This window comes from Perognathus longimembris, chromosome 2 (assembly GCF_023159225.1).
Source record: "Perognathus longimembris pacificus isolate PPM17 chromosome 2, ASM2315922v1, whole genome shotgun sequence".
NCBI classification, from domain to species: domain Eukaryota; kingdom Metazoa; phylum Chordata; class Mammalia; order Rodentia; family Heteromyidae; genus Perognathus; species Perognathus longimembris.
This window is the reverse complement of record NC_063162.1, coordinates 23,442,629-23,468,011: the sequence shown is the minus strand read 5'-3', so window position 1 is coordinate 23,468,011 and position 25,383 is coordinate 23,442,629. Positions and strand designations below refer to the sequence as shown.

Sequence of the window (25,383 nt, the reverse complement as noted above, 5' to 3'; positions counted from 1 at the left end):
AACATTTCTACAGATAATTTCTATAGTGGCAGACAGTTCTATGTATTTTGTTAAAAACATTTATTACATGATCTCTAGTATTTTATGTTACTAATGACCATAAATAATTCATTTTTAGCCTTTGTGTATCTAAGCCATTTGGAAACCTTCAGCAAATGTAGATTATGGGATCTTTTCTGGACAGGATTTTAATATGCAGCCTGGGTTGATAATGTTGCTTATAAGGCTCAGTTATGTTTCCGTGGGGAGATATGTATGGGAAAGAGGCTTGATTTTAGAGCTAATCAGCTCGTCATTTGCCACTTGGGTGATCTTGGGCAGGCTCCTTAATGTTCTGTAATCTAATCTTCTTTATGTCTAAAGTAAAAATTGTCGGCCTTTTACTTGTCATTTGGATTAAGAATAAAATACCTAGGACTGCCTAATGCATTGACTGACTAATTGAATGTTGGTCATAATATATCATTTGAAATAATGTTGATTTTTCTGTTCCTTGACATATGTCTCTACCCTGAAAGTATACACTGAAGATAAGGGACAGCATTACCTCCATTTATAGTTTTCCTTCCGTAATGTGTTATTTTTGTAGCCACAGCTACTGCTTCAGTATGGTTGAGCATTAACGGATAATAGAATGGTTAAGCACATGGCTGGAAATTGACAGAATCACTGGTCATCTTAGTTTAACAGCTTGATAAATTTTAAAACAAGTGCTGTGGTTGTTAAATATAAATATACATATATATGATATGTGTAAATATATATGTATATATATCACATGCACACACATATATATATACATATACATGTATCACAGTCAGATTCCTCTCTAAATTGTTTCTGATTCACATGATATTTTTGTCAGTATTTTGTGGTGTTCCTCAAAGTGTGTCACCCTTCTGTCTTTGTAGAACAAGATTGGAAACCTTTGATCAGGAAAAAGTGTCCATAGGAATTGCGTTCATTCTTCCCTGTCCCTCTGTGGTGTCAGTAAACAAGGCGCTTCTTAATTTGACATGAGGATCTCTCTTGCGCTTGCTCTTGTGTCTTAATATGTATGAAACGAGTTATATTTCAAATATACATATAATTTAATGGTTTTCTACTGGAAAAAAATTGAACCTGAATTTACTTCAGCTATTGGTGAAATTTCATCTATCATTTCTCAGGTGATATAACCTAGGACGTTAGAAGCCCATGTACGGGTTTTCCCTCTGTAGTTTCAAAACCAGAGTTGTATTTCTTTTTTCTCACACTGCTTCTGGAAGGAGCACTGGAAGTAAAATTTAGGAAAAGGTAAATTGTCACTGAGATCTAGAACCTTGTCTGAGAGAAGCAGAGCAGGTGGTGGTCAGGGAACAATCTGTGAAGCATGTGAACTAAAAAACTTTTATGTGTTGGAAATGAAGGGCACAACCCAAGTAAGCGCTGATACTGTTCATGGACCTGGCTGATTCCTCTTTGTACCTGGTTTAGGTATTTGGCTCGGGTAGGAGATCTTGAAGCCACTGACACTGAAGACCCAAATCTCAATTATGGACTTGTAGTAGACTGTGGGAGCAGTGGCTCCCGGATTTTTGTGTATTTCTGGCCAAAACATAATGGAAACCCTCATGACTTGCTGGACATCAAACAAATGAGAGACCGCAACAGCCAACCTGTGGTTAAAAAAATCAAACCAGGTACTTATCAGAATACATCTTCTTATTAATCTCCTCTTACCTACTATGGGCATGAGAGAGACTTTGCAGGAGTCTGGGTAGTGGGAGGAATATCTTATTCCTTGTCACCCCACTCCTCTCAAACAAACAAATAAATAAACAAGTGAATGTATGTTTAGGACTTTAAGCAGAACCTTATGAAATGTTAGTTTTCTGTGTCTTAGGTGATCTGCTTCTCAAGTATCTTATTTTACTTAAGGAATCTCCGCAATGGCAGACACTCCAGAACATGCCAGCGATTACCTTCGTCCTCTGCTGAGCTTTGCTGCTGCTCACGTGCCTGTGAAGAAGCACAAGGAGACCCCACTTTACATCCTCTGTACAGCAGGCATGAGACTTCTACCTGAGAGGTACAATGTTGGACGTGAGTGCCGTAGGGTTGAAGGGCCTGTGCTAGTCTGGAGGTAGATGTGGTATATCATGGAGAGTTCACAGGGCACCTAAAGGCTTCTTGCCCAGAGATAGTATACAACCACCTCTGTACCCACTTTGCCTCGTCAATCACTTACATCTTCCTATTACTTGCTGCCTTGGGGGTCACTATCTGTCTGAGTTTGATGGAGAGTTGAATCGCAAAGCACCTACTTTTAGACAGTAGTGGGAGAGTCACCCAATGAACTGGGTAACTGCTAATGGGTAGCAGGAGAGTTCAGGTAGCAATGCTGCAGTTACCCAGTTCCACTCTATGACCCTACCTGATGCCCAGTAATCACTGGTGAGTCCTTCCTCCTACAGCCACACAAATCTCAGTCTTCATCACCATCAGCCCCAGTCAGTCAAATCTTTTCTATTTAACCTCAGTGGTTCAGCTGACATCTTGTCTGCTGATCCCTCTTCCCGCTTTAGAAGAGCAGAAGAAAGGTCAGAATCCTTCTGCTTTGTGATTTCTCCCCTTTGACAGTTCCTGGACCCCACCATACTTGCTATGGACATGGGGTGGAAGTGAACTCTCTGAACTTGGTTTTTTTTGTGTGTGATTTTATCTTATTATGAACATTGCATTAATCAAACTTTCATTACTATAATAGTAACCTGAGAGAAACAATTAAAAGGAAGAAAGGTTTGTTTTAACTCAAACTGTCAGAAGTTTTAGTTCATAGTCTGCTGACTACATTGCTTTTGGGCCTGTGGTAGGATTGAACAGAGCTTGTCTCATGGTAGCCAGGAACTAGAGATAAAAAGGACAAGTTGTAGCCCCAATAACACACTTGCAGTGACCTGCTTCCTCTAAATAGGTGTCACCTCCTAAAGTTTCCACTGCCTCCCAATAGTGTTATCAAATTATGAATTTATCAGTGGACTACCTCATTGATTAGATGACAGTCATTATGATCCAGTTGCTTTTCCATGGTTGGATTTATCAGCTGGGGACCAAATCTTCAACCCATGAGGAAGCCTTTGGAGGAGATACTTCATATCCAAACCATAACAAACAATAAACATGACCCTCTTAACAGAGTTTCACATGTACAGTGCATATTATATGATACTATAGAGCAGATCCCTGTAGAGTTTTTTTTTATCTCCTCAGAGTTCATTCCTGTTAGAACACATTGCAGAATTTCCTTGTTTTTAAGACAGAATAGTATTCCATTGTATGCTTATGCAGTATCACATTTTCTTTATCCATTCATCTGTCTGTGGACATTTAGGCTATATGAACATGTTAATATCGCCGAGATTCTGATTTCAATTCTTTTGGATAATTATCCAGAACTTGACCATGCTAAATTATTCTCTCTCCCTCTCTCCTCTTCCTTCCTCCCTTTCTTTTTCCCTCTTTTACTTCCTTCTTCCCTGCCTTTTTCTTTCCCACCTCCTTCCATCATTTCTTCACCCACTCCCTTCCTGTCTGTTGAATTCAAGGGCTTACTAGGCAGGTGCTCTACCACTGAGCTGTGCCCCACCTACCAATTTAACTTTTTTTTTTTAAAGATATCTCATGTTTTATATACCTGCTTCACCATTTGGCAGAATTCCACATCCTTGTCAGCAAGGATTTTCTTGATAGAAACCTTCCTGCCAGATGTGAGGTGGTATCTCATTGCACGATAGTATTAATTTGCACTTCCCTGATGACTAGTGACCATTAGGATTTTTTTTCATCTACCAGTTGAATATTTTGCTTATCTTTGGAGTAATGTCTGATCCAGCCTTTTTTTTTTCTTTTTGTCAGTTGTGGGGCTTGAACTCAGGGCCTGGGTGCTGTCCCTAAGCTCTTGTGCTCAAGGCTAGTGCTCTACCACTTTGAATCACAGTGCCACTTCCTCTTTTCTAGTGGTTAATTAGAGATTAAAGTCTCATGGAATTTCCTGTATGGGCTGGCTTTGAACCACAATCCTCAGATCTGTCTCCTGAGTAACTACGATTACAAGCATGAGCAACTAGCGCCCAGCTGATCAAGTCTTTAACATCATATTATTATTTATATCATATTATTATTACTACTGCTATAAAGCTGTAAGTTTCTTTTAGGTTTTGAAGATTAACCTCTCATTGGAAATGTGGTTTGTTATTTTCATTTATTCTTTGACTTGTCTTTTTGCTCTGTTGATCATTTTATATTGTTGTTCAGAAGCTTTTTGGTGTGATAACCTACTTTTTAGGTCTGCGCTTTTTTTTAACTGTATTTTTTTTTTTTGGTCTTTTCTTTTTTTGGTATTGGAGATTAAACCCAGGATGTTGCACTTGCTAGGCAAGTGCCTTGCCACTGAGCTACATCCCACCCTTGTATGTGCTTTTGATGTCATATTAATGAGATCATTGCCAACATTAATTTTAGTTTTTTGGTGTGTTTTTTTTTGGCCAGTCCTGGGGCTTGGACTCAGGGCCTGAGCACTGTCCCTGGCTTCTTTTTGCTCAAGGCTAGCACTCTGCCACTTGAGCCACAGTGCCACTTCTGGCCGTTTTCTGTATATATGTGGTGCTGAGGAATTGAACCCAGGGCCTCATGTATACGAGACAAGCACTCTTGCCACTAGGCCATATCCCCAGACCCCAACATTAATTTTAGAATCCTGCCTCCAAGAACAGTCATCATCTCATAGGCATTGAGTATTTCTTATTACTTTAAATATGTTCCCTTGGTAAATAATAGTTCCCTTTTCCACAAATTTTAATTTCCATATTTGGCCTTTCCTTAAAACAGTAACATAAATCCCATTCATGTATGTAAGACTTCATGCTTTTAAACCAGTCATATCTGATGAGATACCATTTGACAGTACTGCTTTCAATGGACCTCTTTCCTTTCATGTAGCCACTTGTCAACATGAGATTCTTGCTTATTTCCTCATACATCTTGGTCCTTTATGAAGTCTCATTTTATTTTTAAAACCAAACCTTAAGTACTAAGATTTCAACCTCATTACATCACTGAAGGAAATCTTAAAGGTAAACTAGACCACATTTTACATTCCTACTCCTCAGTCAAAACTGCATCATGATTTTTACTTCTCTTCTGATCTCCTCTCAATAACACATACCCTTATTCTGGGTTTATTGAAATTATTGCTGCCCTAAGGACAAGTGAGTTGTTGATATACATGTGACTATCACTGCAAGAACCTGTTTTATATGATTAATGCTTTACTACCTTCTTAGCATTCGTGAATAATACTTAATATGTGGTTGAGTCACCCAGACTGTATTTTGAGTTTATTTGAACTTGATCTTTTTTCTCTGCCAACAGCCAAGTAGAATTTTCCTACTCTTTGTTTAGTTTTGTAATAGAAACACCCTTCTATTATTCTATTCACAGGATAGTATTTCACTACCCCAAACTTATGATAACTTCAATAGTTATCAATATTTTGCCTCTAAAAGTTTGAAGAATAAATCACATTGAATTTTAAAAATTCAATATGAAGTACATGAAGTTTTGTTTTTACATACTGCAATCATATTATAATACTATTTTGTGACCAGTAGCATTCAACAAAGTATATTGAACATCTTTTTAACTCAACATGTAGATATAAATTGACCTCATTTCTTTTATATTATTTCTGGTTTTCCAATGTTATAGTAAATAATATTGTAGTATTCCTTCTCTTCATTCCTTGGAATGAATTTCTGAAAGTTTAATAGCTGAATCAAATGTTAATAAGCACATTTAACATTTTGAAGCAGTCCTGGAGTATTGCTCTTTAGAAAGGTGGTATTGGTCATTTTCATTGCAAACAGCAATGAAGGCTGGTGACCATTCTTCCCTGTCCTCGTCAGAGTGAACCAAGGTCTCCTGTGTAGGTATTTTGGAAGTACATCTTATCAGAGAGAACACACCCTCTTGTAAGAACTTCTTACAAGACATTAGTCTATGTAACAATGAACTCTTTTAGACACTGTACATGACATATTGGGAAATTATTGCCCCAAGTACAGTTCTCTACTTATAAATGCTAACAACATACTCCACTAAGTCATAGTCACCACTATCTGAGTCAGTAGATTTTTTTTTCCGCTATCAAGACTTTAACCCTCTTGTTCTTGCTCATACATGGCTGGCACTCTACCACTTGAGCCATCCTCTAGTCCAGCTTTATTGCTGGTTAATTGGAAAAAGACTTGGAGTTTCTTGCCTCAAACTACAATCTTCAGATCTCAGACTTCTAAGTAGCTAGGATTATTGGTATGAGCCACTAGTGACTGGCTCCTATAGAATATTTTATAGTGAATAATTTTTTAAATATAAGTAAGTGGTCCTCTCAGGGCCTGAGCACTAACCCTTAGTTTTTTCACACAAAATTGGAACTCTCCCACTTGAGCCACACCACCACTTTTGGCTTTTGGCTGGTTAATTGGAGATGAGAGTTTCAGACTTCATTGCCCGTGCTGGCTTCAAACTATGATCCTCAGATGTCAGACTCCTGAGTAGCTAGGATTATAGACATGAACCACTGGTGCCTGGATGGGGGGAAGAAAAGAAAAAAAATTATTTATTCATTAATTCATTCATTTTTTTGCCAGTCCTGGGGCTTGGACTCAGGGCCTGAGCACTGTCCCTGAGCTTCTTTTGCTCATGCACGCTACCTCTTGAGCCACAGCGCCACTTCCAGCTTTTTCTGTTTATGTGGTACTGAGGAATTGAACCCAGGGCTTTATGCATACAAGGCAAGCACTCTACCACTAAGCCACATTCCCAGCCCAAGGAAACTTATTTCTTATTTGACTAGCTAAACTAATTACTTAATTCATTTATTTAGAATCAAGATCTTATTATGAACCCAGGGTGGCCTAGAGCTCACAATTTTGCCTTAGCCTCCCCAGAGTGCTGGAATTACAACAGGCATGAGCTACCATCACCAGTACTTACTTACTTACTTTATTTATTTATTTGTCAGTCCTGGGACTTGGAACTCAACTCAGGGCCTGGGCACTGTCCCTGGCTTCTTTTTGCTCAAGGCTTGCACTCTACCATTTGAGCCACAGCGCCACTTCTGGCTTTTTCTGTATATATGGTACTGAGGAATCAAACCTAGGGCTTCATGCATGCTAGGCAAGCACTCTACCACTGAGCCACATTCCCAGCCCACCAGTACATTTTCAATTACCATTTCCTCTAGATTCACATTGATACTTGCAGTTTTATTTCTCTGGTTTTTTTTATAATACTGTTAACATACTTAAGACATTAAGAGAAAAACAACCTTAGATACTGTATTTTAGATGTCATCTCTAAATTAGAAATGTTGTTATGCCCTTTGGATTTTGAACCTAATCCGAGTTTTTTTTTAATGATAAGATTTTATTAAGGAAAAAAACAGCTTGAAATACAGAGAGATTAAGAAGTTAATTGTTAGCTTATGTAAAGGATATAGACCTAACAGCACTGTTCCTTGATGGTCATATAAGGCATTGTTAGTGCCTTGTAGAAAATCTGAGGGTGAGATTGTGTGCTTTAGCTTACATCTTTCTTCTGTAGTAGTTAAAGTAGTCACATGTGTTTTGTAGATTATTAATCTGTGCTATAATTTTCTATGGTTTATTCATACCCTCTGAGAGGCACGGAACCATCTCATATTTTAACAGTTTGTATAAGGGGAAAGTATACTCCTATTACCATATTACTCTTTACATAGAAGGTAGTTTAAACCTTTGAAGTCAGAGGAGATACTAAAAAGTAGTAGGGCTAGACAAGTAGATGAGATAGATGAACAATTACATAATAAGAACAAGAGGAAGGACAAGTGAGGCAATTTTTGAGAAGAGAAGTTTTTCTTCTTCATCTTTTTCTTTATGAGATGGGGTCTCCCTGTGTTACATATGTTTAAGCAATCCTACTGCCTCAGCCTCCTGAGTAGCTGGGACTATGGGCTAACTACTTGGTGAGAAATCAGTTAATGATTAACTTGGTTTTCTTTTTCTTTTCTTCCTTTTTTTTTTTCAGGAAGCAGTTGGCTATCTTGGCTGACTTAGTGAAAGATTTACCGCTGGAGTTTGACTTCCTCTTTTCACAGTCTCAGGCTGAAGTGATCTCTGGGAAGCAGGAAGGTACTGGGCCTGGAGAGGGACCTGGGTCACCTCTGAGCCAGCATAGTCTAGCCTCATTAATGGATTTGTGTGTGTGTGTGTGTGTGTGTGTGTGCATGCGTGCACACATATATACCCATAAATATATATATATATATATATAATTTTTAAAAATTTTTCTGCAGGGATTTTTCTTGATTCTGCTTTGCAGTTTCTTTGTATATTCTGCATTGGTACCTGTCAAATCAGCCAAAAAGACTTCTGCTTCAGGATTTAAATGAATTTTTAACAACACTAAGCATCATATTTAGAATATATTAATATTTAGTGACAATTCCAAATAGATTTTTGGTTAGCTGATTGTACTTTTGTAAGTTTAGTAGTTGTATCAAGTTTACCAAGTTCAAGTGTGAGACAAGTTATTAAACTAAGGGAAACTAGTTTCAGGGAATGTTTAGGACTTTGTCATGTCCTGGGCTCTCACTTTATTGTAATTCCTGTGAAGCTTTGATGCTTCCCTAAACACTGACACTATTGGGTTTGTACTTTGGAGTAGACTTGAGTATGTGTTCTCTCATGGCTCAGCTGTGGCCAATATGATGAATCTGAGCTCTTCCAGATTTCAACCTCGTGAGAAGCTGGGATTACAGATGTAAGCCACTAGTGCCCAGCTCCATTTTCTTCTTCAAGTTGTTTTTCTTCTCTCATTCTATCTGTGATTGCTTCCTGTGGTTGCTTCTGTATCCAGGGCCCAGTGGTAGGATGACAGAGAGAAGAAAGCAGGCAGCGTGAGTTGGCTCTCCACACTTGAGGCTATAGCTCCTGTGACCAGAGAGAAGATTTCACACACATCCTTTAGAGTTCGAGGTACCTGACCAGGCTGCACCTCTGGCTTGCCGTAGGCCTGCCTGAATAGAAGGGAACACAGTGAAGGGTTAGAGAGGGGTTTTCCTTCTTTCCTCTAAACCTTTGGAGTCTCCTTTACTGCTCCTTAAGACAAAAAGGAAAGGTCTTAAAAGTTTTTCTTCTTTTTTTTTCCTTTTCTTTTTGCCAGTCCTGGGGCTTGAACTCAGGGCCTGTGCACTGTCCCTGAGCTTCTTTTGTTCAAAGCCAGCCTCTTGAGCCACACACAGCACTACGTCTGGCTTTTTCTGTTTGTGTGGTACTGAGGAATTGCATCCTGGGCCTCATCAACGTTAGACAAGCAGTCTACCACTAAGCCACATTTCCAGCCCAACACAAAGATTTAAAATCCATACACTGAGAATATAAAATAGAATACTGTAATTTCTTTTTTTCCCCCTAGGAGAAAAGAGAAAAAGATTGACCTAGGAGAACGATGTAAATATGATACAGCAGTTGAGAATTAAGAGAGGTTTTTTCTTATTCCTTCCTTAGGAGTTTATGCATGGATTGGAATCAACTTTGTTTTGGGAAGATTTGACCATGAAGATGGTGAGTAATATTGCTACAATTCCTTAAAGATTACAGGTTTAAGTCAGAATCTATCAGTAGTGTTTAAGTGCTGGTTTGGGGATGCTTTTATTTTTTATTTTTAAAAACTTACACTCCTTCATTTCCAGTTCCAGTTTGTTATTTCTTTTACCATTTTTTTTTTCTTTTGGCCAGTCCTGCGGCTTGGACTCAGGGCCTGAGCACTGTCCCTGGCTTCTTTTTGCTCAAGGCTAGCACTCTGCCACTTGAGCCACAGTGCCACTTCTGGCCATTTTCTGTATATGTGGTGCTGGGGAATTGAACTCAGGGCCTCATGTATACGAGGCAAGCATTCTTGCCACTAGGCCATATGCCCAGCCCCTCTTTTACCATTTTGTTTTTTAAAATGTTCTTTTAATATGGAAAGTTTTGCATATTACAAAAGCAAATAGTGAAATGAAATGTATGGATTCGTTACCCAGACTCAACAATTATTAACATTTGCCTTTTTAAAAATCTCTACTACACATTTCCCACCCCCAACTGTACTTCCTCCCTCCCTCTCTCCCTCCCTCCCTTCTTTCTTTCCTTCCTTCCTTCCTTCCTTCCTTCCTTCCTTCCTTCCTTCCTTCCTTCTTTTCTCCTTTCTTCCCTCTTTCCCTCACATCTTTCTTTCCCTCCTTTCTTGTTTCATAGCGTAACCCATGTTGGCCACTTGAAATTCCCTGCCACACCCTGGATAGTACTGGGATTGCAGAATGTGCCAGCATGCCCAGAGTTTCAAAACAAAGGGAAAAAAACCCACAGTGCCATTAAAAAAGTGTATCAGAATTAAAGCAGGGTACTGGTGGCTTACACCTTTATTTCTAGGTACTTAGGCCAAGATCTGAGGATTGAAGTTCAAAGTCAGTGTGGGAAGGTAAGAGTCCATGAGGTTATTATCTCTGACCACCAGAAAGCCAGAAGTAGAGTACAGTTCAAGTGGCACAGTGCTAGCCTTGAGGGGAAAAAGAAAAAGCTGAGGGACAGTGCCCAGACCCTGAGTTCAAGCCCTGGGATTATCGCAAAAAGCAAGTCATATCAGTCTTATATAGGGCTACATGCTTATAATCCCAGTGCTCAGGAAGTTGAAGAAGGATTGTGAAGTCAAGGCTAGTCTGGGCTATGTAGAGAGATCCTGTCTTAAAACATACACATATGCACATGTACCTGCACACACAAAACTAGGTCATTGGATAGACTTAATTAACCACATTCTGGGTTTTGTATATAGGATCTGAGGGTATATTATAGATATGTCCTGCATACTGAAAGTGAGATATAGACGCTTAGTTAGATTTGGACTCCTTTCCTTCCTCCCTCCCTTCTTTCCTTCTTCCTCCCTCCCTCCCTCCCTCCCTCCCTCCCTCCCTCCCTTCCATATTGGAGATTGAACCTGGGTTTCTCACATATTAGGTAAATACTCTACCACCGAGCCATACCCCTAGGTCTCATTGTTGTCTTTAAGAATACCTTTAGGCTCACACCTATCATCCTAGCTACTAAGGAGGCTGAGTCTGAGGATCACAGTTCAAAGCCAGCCTGGGCAGGAAAGTCCATGAGACTCTTATCTCCAGTTAACCAGCAAAAAAGAAAAAACAAAAACAAAAACAAAAAAAACAGAAATGGAGCTGTGGCTCAAAGTGATAAAGTGCTAGCCTTGAGCAAAAACGTTCAGGAACAGGGCCCAGGCCTTGAGCTCAAGCCCCATGACAAAATAAATAAATAAATAAAAAGGAATACCTTTAAGTTTGTTCCTGTACCTTTAACACAATCCCAGTACTCTTGTAGCTTCCCTGCTGGTGACATACGAAAGTATTCCATCGTATCTCACATACTTTCTACCCGAATCCTAGCACCAGCCGTTTTGTAAAGGAAGCCTGGTTCCTTTTCATGGAAAACAACATTTAAAGATCTTGGCTTAGATGCCAGTGATGTTCTTTGCCTCCTTGTGTCATTACTTATGAATTTTTCAACGAACAGAGCTAGAAAACATGTACTTTTTATTAAGGAAGAGAAAAAAATCATGAGTTTATAGTCATATTTTAATCTCATATTTAAGATGATAAAGTTTATTTCACATAAATTTTTTGTGTTTTGTATCCTCTTTTTGCTTAATCTTTGTTCCTAAATGTATTAACGTACTATTTTATTCTAATACATATGTTTAATAATTTAAGAATAATAATACCAATAAGATTAACAATATGACTATTAGAATTTAAGGTATTTGCTATTTTTGTCTTTTGAATATTTCCCACAATGGATATCGATATATCATGTTTAAGTTGCTTGAAATAATTCTCTACTTAGTATATAGCCAATACAATTATGTTGACTTGTTTCTTTTTTTTTTCTTTTTCTTTTTCTTTTTTGTGATCCTGGGGCTGAATTCAGGGCCTTAGCACTGTCCCTGAGCTTTTTTGTTCAAGGCTAGCACTCTGCCATTGAACCACACCTACCACTGGCACCTAAGTCTCATGGACTTTCCTGACCAGGCTGGCTTTGAGCCAGATCTTTAATTCTCACCCTCTTGAGTAGCTAGGCTTATAGGCATGAGTCACTAGCACTCCACTTCTTTTCTGTTTTTTAAGGAAATACTTTAGATTTGGGTTTTTGTTGTTGTTGGAGTTAATTTTGGTTTTTTATTCCTAGAGTCCTTTTGCTCCCTTATCATTTCAGAATCAGATGTTGAGACTTCACAGGAATCGGCAGCAGGACGCAGAAGGACAGTAGGGATCCTGGATATGGGGGGAGCTTCTCTCCAGATTGCTTATGAAGTTCCCACCTCTGCTGCTCTCCTGCCTCCAAAACAGGTATTTTGCCATTTATGGAGATTCAATTAGAAATTTGAGGGGAAAAAAATACATTCAAGAAAGAAAACCACATGTCTTTGGGTTTAGACAAATCTTCCAGAGTCCAAATATTTGTTCAGATATTTGCTGAGGTGGTTTATCTTGAATATGTCTTCTTTCTGAGCTTCAGTATTCTCTAGTGTAAAAAAGGCATAGGAATAATATTTGTCTCATAATGTTTAATAATGAGGTAATACCATGGAGTCTGAAGCACCCACTTAGCCACTTGCCAGTTCATACTAGGTATTTGATACATTTTAGTGGTCACAGTCAATACTATGTATCTCTTTGAGGTGCCTGGAGAGTAAATATGATACTGTAAATCATGGAGCACACTATTTGATACATACTTACTGTTTAGCAAATGATATTGCCTTTTCCTACACTCTTCCTTTGCCAGGCTTCTAATACTCCTCACTTATTAGAACATGAAGAATGTATTTCAAGAAACAAGTATCACTGTGGAGTGAAAAGAAATATTTGAATATCTAGTATGTGCAGGAAATAAGACCTGTTAGGTTTACTGTCTCTCAAAGCTTATAATCTATCAATGGAGACAACCATGACCTCAGGCAGACCATGATAGAGTTGTCATTTGAGCCAAACCGGGATTTTTCAACCTTAGCACCACTGGTATTTGAGGCTTGATAATTTTGTTTGTTTGTTTGCAGATAATCCCCCACTTTTATAGTTATGCCCCCTTTTACTTCAGCTATTTTTTTGGATAGGGCTTCTCATGTGGTTTTTTGGATAGACTCTCATGTGGTTGGGATTACTGACATGAACCACCACTCCTGACCTGTTGGTCGAGGTGAGGCCTTGCTAATGTTTTGCCTGTGTTGGCCATCAATTGCAATACTCTTAATTTCTACCTCTACAATTACCTTGAATTGCAGGCTTGTGGTACCCGGGCTTGGCCAGGAGCCTAATAATTCTTTATTGTGAGTGGCTGTTTATCTTATGATGTTTATCAGCATTCCTAGGCTTTACCAAATGCCCCCACTGCCTCCATTTGCAACATTCAAAAATTTGTCTAACCAGAACAATTCCCACCATACCCACTAAAATGTCCACCTTTCATGCAAGGTGGGGCATATACTGGGCCTAAGATGATAGTAGGAGCTGGCCACTGGTGGCTCATGCCCAAATCTAGTTACTCAGTAGACAGAGATCTGAGGATTGATGTTTGAAGCCATCCTGGACAAATTTATGAAACTGTTATTATCACCACTTAAACAGCAAAAAAGCAGGAAATGGAAATGTGCATTTGCTCAAGTGGAAGAGTGCCAGCCATAAACAAAAAAGCAGAGAGCAAAAGGCCCCAAGTTCAAGTTTAAGTCCCAGTACTAACATGCACACATACAGACAGAAAGAGAGAGAGAGATGCATTTTATGCTTAGTAACATAAGAAAGGAATTGTTTGACATTTTTTTTTTTTTTTTTTTTTTGGCCAGTCCTGGGCCTTGGACTCAGGGCCTGAGCACTGTCCCTGGCTTCTTCCCGCTCAAGGCTAGCACTCTGCCACTTGAGCCACAGCGCCACTTCTGGCCGTTTTCTGTATATGTGGTGCTGGGGAATCGAACCTAGGGCCTCGTGTATCCGAGGCAGGCACTCTTGCCACTAGGCTATATCCCCAGCCCCTGTTTGACATTTTTAAAAAGGATTTAAAAAATTTGGGTAATTCCTGAATACCTAATATATTTTTTGTACCATTCACAGTTGTATAACTATCAGTTTTGAATTCCAGAACATTTTCATTCCACAAAGAAAGTCCATATTCCATAGCAATTATTTTCCCTTCTCCCACCTTTCCATCCCTGACCATAAGTCTGTGTTTTACCTCCATGGATTTACCTACACTGTCTTTCATATCAATGAAGTCATACAATGTGGCCATTTATGTCTGCTTCTTATGTAGCAAAATGATTCCAAGATTCATTGATGTTTAGCATATATCAATACTTTATTGCTCTTGATGTCTAAATCACATTCCATGTGTGATCATGCCATGTTTCTCCTATACACTCATCAGTTGATAGGCAACTAAGCCACTTCCAGTTTTTGTTTTGTTTTGTTTTGTTTTTTGACCAGTCCTGGGCCTTGGACTCAGGCCCTGAGCACCATCCCTGGCTTCTTCCCGCTCAAGGCTAGCACTCTGCCACCTGAGCCACAGCACCCCTTCTGGCCATATATGTGGTGCTGAGGAATCAAACCAAGAGCTTCATGTGTAGGAGGCAAGCACTCTTGCCACTAGGCCATATTCCCAGCCCCCACTTCCAGTTTTTGACTATTATGGATAATACCAACATGAACAACTTTTGTGTAAACAATACATTTTCAGTTCTCTTGGGTAGATACCTAAGAGTGACATTGCACAATTACATTTTTACAAATTAGAAATAAATAGTAGCTGGGCACTGGTAGTTCATGTCTATAACCCTAGCTTCTCAGGAGGCTGAGATCTGAGGATTGGGTTTTGAAGCCAACCCAGGCAGAAAAGTCCCAGTGAGACTCTTATTTCTAATTAACCACTCAAAAACTGGAAGTAGAGCTGTAGCTCAAAGTGGTAGAGCACTAGCCTTGAGCACAAGAGCTCAAGGACAGCACCCAGGCCCTAAGTTCAAGCCCCACAACTGCTATAAAACAAATAAATGAGTAGCTAAGGGGATAAAAATTAAAAGGGCTGGGAATGTGGCTTAGCAGTAGAGTGCTTACCTAACATTCATGAAGCTCTGGGTTCCATTCTTCAGCACCACATACACAGAAAAAGCCAGAAATGGCGCTGTGGCTCAAGAGATAGAGTGCTAGCTTGAGCAGAAAGAAGCCAGGACAGTGCTCAGGCCCTGGGTCCCAAGCCCCAGGACTGGCAAAAACACAAAACAAAAAAAAAAACAGTAATTTTGCAATAATCTATATAGACCAAAGCTGCATATTGCACAAATGAGAATGGTTATGTGGATAAACAGGAATAAACAAACAAATTGAACTTTCCTACTGCTCAAACCTGTCATAAGGAATATTGAAACCTCTAAAATAGTTTTTGGAACTTCTTGAATAGTTTGAGAAAAGACCATAGAATACATCTCAAAATAATGCCTCAAATTGCTTTTGTACTAAAGGAGTTTTGCCCATAATTATGAAAATAGCACATACCCATTGTAGAGAACTGGAAAATAAAGAGAAGTACATGCCAAAAAATGACATCAACTGTAATAATTCTACCTCCTGTAACTATAATGTTTGAACTCTTAATTTTGTGTTTGGTCTCTAACTTGGCCTCTTATTTGTACTTTTTGGTGCAGTCTTATTATATGCCTTGTAAAGTAAAGCTATGAAGTTGAAAGGAAGCTCCTAGGCATTTTAAAGAAGAGTCAGGAAATGAGGGTGTGTTAGAATGCCATAGCCTTCTAGATATCAGTGAAAACCAAAATTTCTTTAATCTTGTACTTTTTTTTTGCCCATCCTGGGGCTTGAACTTAGGGCCTGGGCATTGTCCCTGAGCTTTCTTTTCTCAAGGCTAGCACTCTATCACTAGAGTAACTTCTAGCTTTTTTTTTTTTAATTCCTTTTTTGTACTGACATTATATAACAGGAGGAAGCTGCCAAGATCTTGCTAGCTGAGTTCAACCTGGGCTGTGATGTGCAGCACACTGAACATGTTTACAGGGTTTATGTCACCACCTTTCTGGGGTTTGGTGGCAACTTTGCCCGGCAGCGCTATGAAGACCTTGTGCTGAATGAAACTCTTCACAAAAACAGGTATATTTAACATGGGATCTAAGTTTCTAAAATTGAATGTCATCATACTACAGGTATTAGGAATGAATATTCACATCCAATTAAAGTAGATAAGTCTTTGCATTCACTTTGTTTCTGACAACCATCAAGCTAGTGGGTTAGCATCTCTCTCTTGGAGACCTTCTGTCAGGACCTGCCCGGGCAAGGGTGTATCCTGCTCTTGTTATTAGGACTTGTATAAAGTTATAGCAGTTTATTGTGATCTCTTGCTGGGTCCTACATCCAGACATGGCATAAGGCAAACTAATGAATATCTGATTTTAAAATATGCAGTATAACACCACACCTGGTAGTTCCTTCTTGACAGTAGTGCTCAAAACATGCCTGTTGACTTGTAGTAGAATAAGTCATCTTATACAAGAGTTATGTTAAAATATAATACAAGGCTGGAGGTATGTTCAAGTGGTAAAGCACTTACACAGAAAGTGTGAAACTCTTAAGTTCAAGACCCAATACTACCCCTAAAATCAAGAGCACTTGCTTAGCATGCACAAGACCCTGGGTTCAATCTCTGTTATCGCCACCCCCCCCACCGCCACACACACATACACACACACAGAAAGCATCTGCAAATCTGTAATTTACCTTTGAGGGGCTGAGCATGGTGATGTGCAATTGCCAGCCTGGGCAAAAAGATAAAGAGACCCCCCAACTCAACCAACAAGCTAGATACGCTAGATAGGAGGATCATGGTATAAAGCTAATCCCAGGCAAAATTGTGAGAACCTATCCAAATATAAGTGAGTAGAGCACCTGCCTAGCAAGCACAAGGCCCTGAGTAGTTCAACCCTACAGTATTGTTGAAAGAAACCAGTGACAACAAACACTTTTGTTTATTTATTTAGCCAGTCCTGGGGTTTGGACTCAGGGCCTGAGCACTGTCCTTGGCTTCCTTTTGCTCAATGCTAGCACTCTGCCACTTGAGCCACATTGCCACATTTTGTTGCTTTCTCCTTAGCCACTGTGCTTCCTTTTCCATTTTCTTCCTTTGGTGTTCTACTGTTCTTTTTCTGCCTGTTATTAGGTGCTACCTGCAGGCTTCATGCCAGCCTGCATCATCTTCTCATGCACTGGTATTTTCTGGCTAAGAGTCTAATTCGCCTACTTCAGGAGATTGAGGGGTAAATGGTGAAGCTTGTGTAGCTGCCAATTGACTAGAGAAACCTATACTCCCAGGCATGGTTCTCTCTTAAAAGGATTTTCCAAGTTTTCCTTGTAGTCCATGACATATCCTTAAAACCTTCAGATTGTAGTTGTCCCAAAGCATTCTGTTGAGTTGCTGTCTTCTTATTCCCTCTGCTTCCAGGTATATTTTCATCTCAGGAAGCCCAGACTTCCACAGCTGTTTAGGAGTGGATGAATAATTAACTGCAGTTGCAAATTTATTTGCTCTCCATGTAATTTCCATTGTTGGCTAGATCTTCATATTAATCTCTTTAGTAATGAACATATGAGTACTTGACAAGTGTAGAGTGAAGAACCAGAACCGTGTGATGGCTATGGAGGGAATCAGATCCTGTCTGTCTCCTGCCCACTCAGAGCCTCCGGGTCACCACTCTCCCTGGGGGCAGGTGCTCCATGTGTTCTAACTGGCACTGTTCATTCAAAGTCTGGCATCACTGCTATGCTAGATGTGTTGACTAAGGGGCTAAGTACAGTAGACCACTGACATAGTTCTCTTCTTTGAAAATATTTTCTTATTATTAGGTGAGGTACGGAAGGGTTACAGTTATGTAAGTCAGGTAAAGAGTACATTTCTTTTTCCACACTTCCTCACTCCCAGTTTTCCCCCCTTCCCACCCAAAAGTTTCTAAAGTTTCTAGTGAATACCACTGCTGCATTTGTTCACCCTTTTTCCCTCCATTTTTGTGCCCTCTTGCCTTCCCAAAGACAAATAAATAAACAGACAAGACAAAAACAAAAGAAAACAAAAGCAGCAATGGAGTAAAACCCTCTTGTTTCCATTTCTTGGAATTCATTTTGATAAATATTTTATATAATCATATGCACATAGGTATCACCAGTGCTTTTGTGTTCCTCTCCTACGAATAATCTTTTTCTTCTTGGGGTTTGAACTCAAAACTTTGCACTCACTAGTTAGGTGTTCTACCAACTTGAACTATGCCCCCAGTCCTCTTCTTTCTAAATAGAATTTAAGTTAAATGTGCATATGGTATAACTGCATAGTGACACCTTGTTTCTGGAGATGCCATGAAAAATAGAAACAAGATATATGTGCAAAGCATTATAGTTCCCAAATGAGGTTCAATTCAGTAATCTCATGTTTTGTTTGTTTTTAATTGTGACAGATTGCTGGGCCAGAAGACAGGCCTGAGTCCCGACAATCCATTTCTGGATCCCTGTCTGCCCGTGGGACTCACAGATGTGGTAGAGAGGAACAGCCAGGTCCTGCATGTCCGAGGAAAGGGAGACTGGACCACTTGTGGGGCCATGCTGGGCCCCCTGCTGGCTCGCTCCAACACCAGCCAGGCCTCATTGAATGGCATTTACCAGTCACCAATTGACTTTAACAACAGCGAGTTCTATGGCTTCTCTGAGTTCTTTTACTGCACAGAGGATGTGTTGCGCATTGGAGGCCGCTACCACGGGCCAACATTTGCTAAGGCTGCTCAGGTAACTCAGTAATATAAAGATGATTCATGCTGGCAGCAGCTACTTCTTAGATGCCTAACTTTGTGCCAGGCACTGGACAGAAGGTTTCGAATGCATGATCTCACTCAATTCTTTGCAGGGGTTCTATGAGCCAGTATTTTACAGATGAGAAAGCAGATTTAGACAAGTTAAGGAACCTGATTTGCCAAACTGCCTTCTAATTAAATTAGATTTCCATGGTTGTCGTATCACCCAGGTGTAAACTTGTAATGGCAAGTGGTTTTCCCACTGGCTTTCTAGTAGTCTTGTTTAATGTTTGTGGCCAAAAATTGTCATCTTGTTTTTTTTCTTTGCTGGGTGTCTTAGGTGTAATGGGTTCTTGGAGTTGGCATGTAGGTGGACAAGTTCATTTTCCTTCTCTTGGTTATTAAGAGGCCAGAGTGCTATAGAATCACTTAGAATAGTAGAACCATGATATAGAAAGCAATCATGATAGAAATACTTTTTAAATTTAAAATGGAGGGGTAAAAATTCACTTTGCATGTATGTTGGACTTAACATAGGCTTAAGCCATTAGTTACTTGGACAGGCAAAAATTTAGCCACTTTTCTGAAGCTCCTTGCCTTTAGAGTTTGTTAGTCAAATTTTATTATGAGGCAATAAACACAACACATATGTATACACAACATGTACAATAACATAAATGTTAAATGGGAAAAAAAGCAGGAAAAAGCAATATTTAATATGGGAAGGGTTGTAAGTTTGGATGAGTGTCCATAGCTCAAGCTTGTAATCCTAGCTACTGAGGAGGTTGAGATCTGAGGACTGCAGTTCAAAGGTAGCCTGGGCAGGAAAATTTGTGAGACTCTTATCTCCTGTTAATTACTAAAAAGCCAGAAATGGTACTGTGGTTCAAAGTGGTAGAATGCTACTAGCATTGAGCACAAAAGCTCAAAGACAGTGCTCAGGCCCTGAATTCAAGTTTCAAGACCAGCATAATAAATAAATAAAAAATAAAGAGGCATATGGGACAGTGCTTACTGAATGAATGTGCCATTTCTATTTCCTTGGTCAGCTAATAGCCCACAAACAGCATGGAATAGAGCAGTTGTGACTGAGGGATAGTTAGAGTTTGCTTCTGATTTGGTGTTGTACTGCTCTCTGGTTGTTCCAGGACTACTGTGGCATGGCTTGGTCAGTTCTAACGCAGAGATTCAAAAATGGACTCTTTTCTTCACATGCAGATGAGCATCGACTCAAGTAAGTAGCTTCCTTTGCTATCTTACATGGCCCTCATATGTGGATGGCAAAGTCTACTGGAGAATGTTGGAGCAAGTAGCACACACTAGATTTCATATTGAAGGAGAATTTGATTATTCAGATTTTGAGTTTCCAAGAGAACAGGACAAAAACAGTGAACCAATTTTAGTGAAGCCAACGCAAACCAGTAATTACTTAAGAAAGTTCTCTCCAAGTGATTTCACATTAAGAAAAATAATGTCCTTTAAAAAATTGTAAGCATTGGGCTGGGAATATGGCCTAGTGGCAAGAGTGCTTGCTTTGTATACGAAGCCCTGGGTTCGATTCCTCAGCACCACATATACAGAAAATGGCCAGAGGTGGCGCTGTGGCTCAAGTGGTAGAGTGCTAGCCTTGAGCAAAAAAGAAGCCAGGGACAGTGCTCAGGCCCTGAGGTCAAGCCCCAGGACTGGCCAAAAAAAAAAAAAAAAAATTGTAAGCATTTATATCAAACATGGAAAGTAAATAGAAGAGTAACATATACCTATTGCCCAACTTCAACTCCTTTCTTTGCCAGTAAACCGTAAGTTTTCCTGTTTTGTACATGTACAAAAAAAATAGAACCTGTGTACCTATCACCTAGCTTCTTTACTAACAGTTATTAAATGTTGGCACTTAACCCACATAACCCACAACTGGGTTATGTTGAATTGTATCCCAGACATCATGTAATTACATTTGTAGATATTCTCAGGATACATTTATAGATATTCTCAGGATATTCTCTAAAGACAGATACTATTGGGGGGAAAAAGGAGGGAAAGAAGGAGGAAGGGAAGGAAGGAAGTAAAAAAGAAAGTTATACTCACAATATCATTATTGCTAAAAGATAATCTTTATTTTTTTTTGTTAAGATAAAGTAGACTCAAATTTGGCTCTATCTAGAAGTGAGGGAGATGAAATGGGAAGAGGCAGGTCTTTTGACATCTTGTGAGAATCTGTGGCTTACTGCAAAGTAAAGCATTGGAATTCTTTTTTCTTATTTTTTTAAAATGAATTTGTCGCAACACAGATATCAGTGTTTTAAGTCAGCTTGGATGTACCAAGTGCTACATGAAGGATTCCACTTTCCCTACGACTATCCAAACCTGCGCACAGCCCAGCTGGTGTATGACCGAGAGGTTCAGTGGACACTGGGAGCTATACTGTATAAAACCCGATTCTTACCACTCAGGTAAAGTAAGACTAAGCTGGTCCCTTGAGTTCAGAGGATATTCCCAAATAGACTTTTGAAGTAACCCCTCTATACCCCACAAAGCTAACAGAATCCCATTACTACTTCCATGTGAAACACTACTTGAATGAGGCATGTTGAACCAGAAGGTTGACAATTAGTCTGGAGCCTGTTCATCAGCTTTGCCATTTCAGAGAGTCAGCTTTACTCATTCACCTGTCACCAGTCCATATTTAGGATCAGGCTCATACTAACCACTTCTTTTTTTTTTTTTTTTTTTTGGCCAGTCCTGGGCCTTGGACTCAGGGCCTGAGCACTGTCCCTGGCTTCTTCCCGCTCAAGGCTAGCACTCTGCCTCTTGAGCCACAGCGCCACTTCTGGCCGTTTTCTGTATATGTGGTGCTGGGGGATCGAACCTAGGGCCTCGTGTATCCGAGGCAGGCACTCTTGCCACTAGGCTATATCCCCAGCCCTCATACTAACCACTTCTAAGATGCTGACTGATGGGCTAAAATATCCTTCATTTACTCTGGAAGACATATTTGACTAGAGAGGAGGGTACTTAGGCTCTCCAGATAAATTAAGCTTTTCTAAGGAGTAGAGCCACTCCAGAAATGATTATCAATGTGGGAGGGTTTTTTGGTGGTGCAAAATTAGAACAAAAGACAAGAGATAATTTTTGGTGTGGAGTGTGCTGCCTGATACCTTTTTCTATTTTTAATGTGCTGTAAGATATTTGAGACAAAAAAAATTTTAGATCTTCATTCCCTGGACTCGTACAGATAAATTAAGAAAAATTCTCAGTCGTTGCTGCCTGTTCCTCTAAGCTCATGGCCGTTAGAAGCCTGGCAGGTGAAAGAAATGAGAAGTAGGCTGTTGTGGGGTTGAGGGGAACCGGAAAGCGAGCACCAACTACAGGGCACAAGTGCTGGCCCAGCATTTACCAATTCTCATTCGTCCAGAGAAGGCAATAATACATATTTTATATGAGTGTGGAGATTCACACATTTGAAAAACACTGCAGCGCAAACAAAAGAAAACAGAAATAGACCTAGTGACATGTGTCCTAGCCAGGCCCCTTGAATAACATTTCTCTGTTGCTTCCCAGGTTGTAATACAATTGAGGAAATGCAGCAACTTAAAGAAATATCTGTTCTGATTTCTTGGTTGTTGAATTCAGGGACCATCCTATTTTTATTAGTACTATATAAACTGCATTTTCAGGTTTATGTGAGAGATGATTAGTCTTATTTTCCTGGGTTTTTGTTTTGTTGGCTTTTGTTTCAAAAACCTTTTGATTGCATTGCTAGATTCTGGAGTGTCTGAGCATGCAAGGCTCCTTCTATGGAGGGAAGAATTGCCCATCATCCTTAGCACTGGAAACATTCTTCAGCTGCCTAGCTGCTGTGTTAGAATGTCTTCATGGAAAGATTAGATGGGCCCCTTTAGATCGGAGGAAGTGTTTCTCTCTGAAACTCACCGTTCTTTCCAAACCCCCTTCCTCCCAGGGATCTTCGGCAGGAAGGTGTCCGACCAGCCCATGGCAGCTGGCTCCGTCTCTCCTTTGTCTACAACCACTATCTCTTCTTTGCCTGTATCTTGGTGGTGCTACTGGCCATCATCTTGTACCTTCTGCGAATCCGCCGAATTCATCGCCGACAAACTCGCACCTCAGCTCCATTAGACTTGCTGTGGATTGAAGAAGTGGTGCCAATGATTGGGGTACAGGTGGGGCCATGAGGTTGGACCAGGAATGGAGAAACTCCAGTACCCCCAGAGTTGCTGCTCAATGAATCCCTCCCCATTTTTGACTGGCCTCAGATGCTGCTTTGGCCTTGAAATTTCTAGTTTAATTTCCATGGTTAATTCCTTTAGAGCATCAAGGACCTCTTCTCAGAGAGAAGTTGTAATTTAATCTGTGAGGAACTGAATGGTGAGAGACTGGGACACCGCAGTTCAGTTGAAGCATGCTTCTTGCGCGTATCTCATCTGGTGTGTTCCTGGGATTCCACCGTTTTCCCCTTGCCGAAGCATGATGTTGGCATTGGGCAAACTGGAAGCCTGTCTGAAACCAAACATGGAGCATCCGATACAAAGCCAGAGGCATTCTAGCAAATGCAGAAGCCTCTTCTTTCTCTGTAACAGAGATATTATTTATGTGGAGATCCACAACCTTTAATAGGGATCCAAGATCTTTGCACTTAGGTGGACCAGATATGAATTTCCAGGCAACCAAAATGATATAGCTTCCTTGCTCACTTGACAAGCCATTGTGGGTGTGAGCCAAGATCCCTGGCAATGTTGCTGATGTTAGTGTATAATTTTAAAAGATTAGAGCCTCTTCTAAATAGACGGTCTATTGGAGATTTGACAATATTTTATCTGATACCTGGTCTGACCAGGACAGAGATTTTTTCCATGTCTATGTGCCTCACGTGCTTTGTAGGTATTATTGTTGCTTCTTTGAGCCTTAAGTGTGCTTGTAGAATGGAAAAACAATGACATGGTTTGGGGACCTGGGCTAGTCTAGATTTCAGGTCACTGACCCTATGAGTATTTTTAATATACAGGAAGATTCAGGAAGGAGTTCCTTCATTTCACTGTGGAGGTCAGTATGTACTTGTGGAAAGGATATATTTGGGTTGTTGAGGAAAGGAAAAAATGAGCAAAGGCAATAAAATCAGAGCTCCTTATTTATTAATATATTTTTTTGGAAATAGAAATTTTCTCAAGCTTATGACTCTTGGAATATATGAAAGAGAGAAAAGTCTAAACATTGGAATAGGGAAATCTGCTAAGAAGTCATTTGATAACTTCTAGACCACTGTTAAGAAACTGCTCTTGAGGGGCTAGGGATTTAGCTCAGTGGAAGAGCACTTGCCTGGCAAGTGCAAGGCCCTGAGTGCAGTCCTCAGCTCTGGAAAAAGAAAAAATAAATAAATAAACTGCTCTTGATAAACAGCAATTCCATTGAGGAAGAGAGAGGAAAAGCCATAATTACACCTTCATCCACTGCCCTTCAGGAGCTTTGCTTCTCTACAATGAGCCTTTCAATTGTATGAGAGTTTACTTATCCACCAACTCCCCCTGCTCTGTGGTGTCTTCTTTTTTGTCTTTTCCTATGTGGGAGAAATGCTCAATTCTGTGTGAGTGTCCTGCCCACAAAAATGCTCACAGAATTGAAGTCACTTTCTGTCAAAAGTGTTTGATTTTTAGGAATAGATGAATAGAAAAAAATTCTGAGACTGAACTCTTCAAAAGTAATTCCACACTGGGAACAGAAGGGTATTAAGTGCTTCATCAGAAGAAAAGAAATTAAAATCCTCCTGTGGATAAACTGGAATAAAAATTAAGTATATTGATTCTTTTAAGTATATTGATTCTTGACAAAAGGATAGTGAGCCTTGAATTATTCTGCCCACCCATCCCCACTTCCTCCTCATTTTGGGGGGACAGTTTCTCACTATTGGGGCCCAGGTTGGCCTGGAATCCTTTTGTCTCAGCCTTCTGAGTGCTGGAATTATAGGTGTGCACCATACTACCCCACTTAGAATTCTTTTCAAATTAGCTAGGAATGGATCTAGTAAAGACCTGTGTAGTTTCCTTTGGAAAGGTCTTTTACTGTTTCATTAGGGCTACTGTCATAGCAATTTCATTTAAATTTTAAGATTTCCCAATTGTCTTGGGCTTGTGTGTATGTGCATGCACACTTGTGTGTGTGCTGGCACCATGGCTTGAACTCAGGGTCTTTCTCATGCTCTAATTTGGCTTGCTTGCTCATTGATGGTGCTCTATCACTTGAGATACACTTCTTGTCCAGAATTCTGCTAGCTCATTGGAGATGGAGTCGAGGTTTTGTCTGCCCAGGCTGGCTTAGAACCATGATCCTCCAGATCTGTTTTCTGATTAGCTAGGGTTACAGTTGCAAGCCACCCTCACCCGGCTTGCTTTCATTTTCTTTAATTACTGTTTTTATGTT

At 39.9% G+C, this 25,383-nt stretch overlaps 1 protein-coding gene across 1 annotated transcript in view; it reads left to right on the top strand.

Moving 5' to 3' along the window:
- Entpd7 (ectonucleoside triphosphate diphosphohydrolase 7) overlaps nt 1-24,330 on the top strand; it is a 31,265-nt gene extending 6,935 nt beyond the window's left edge. Inside the window, exons 4-13 of the mRNA XM_048338493.1 lie at nt 1,477-1,682; nt 1,921-2,071; nt 8,110-8,213; nt 9,591-9,647; nt 12,348-12,481; nt 16,113-16,279; nt 18,628-18,952; nt 20,106-20,191; nt 21,243-21,404; nt 22,913-24,330. Of these exons, the coding sequence (XP_048194450.1) occupies nt 1,477-1,682; nt 1,921-2,071; nt 8,110-8,213; nt 9,591-9,647; nt 12,348-12,481; nt 16,113-16,279; nt 18,628-18,952; nt 20,106-20,191; nt 21,243-21,404; nt 22,913-23,144 (1,624 nt within the window). The 3' untranslated portion in view covers nt 23,145-24,330. The remainder of the gene's footprint in view (nt 1-1,476; nt 1,683-1,920; nt 2,072-8,109; nt 8,214-9,590; nt 9,648-12,347; nt 12,482-16,112; nt 16,280-18,627; nt 18,953-20,105; nt 20,192-21,242; nt 21,405-22,912) is intronic.
- The last annotated feature ends 1,053 nt before the right edge of the window (nt 24,331-25,383 follow it).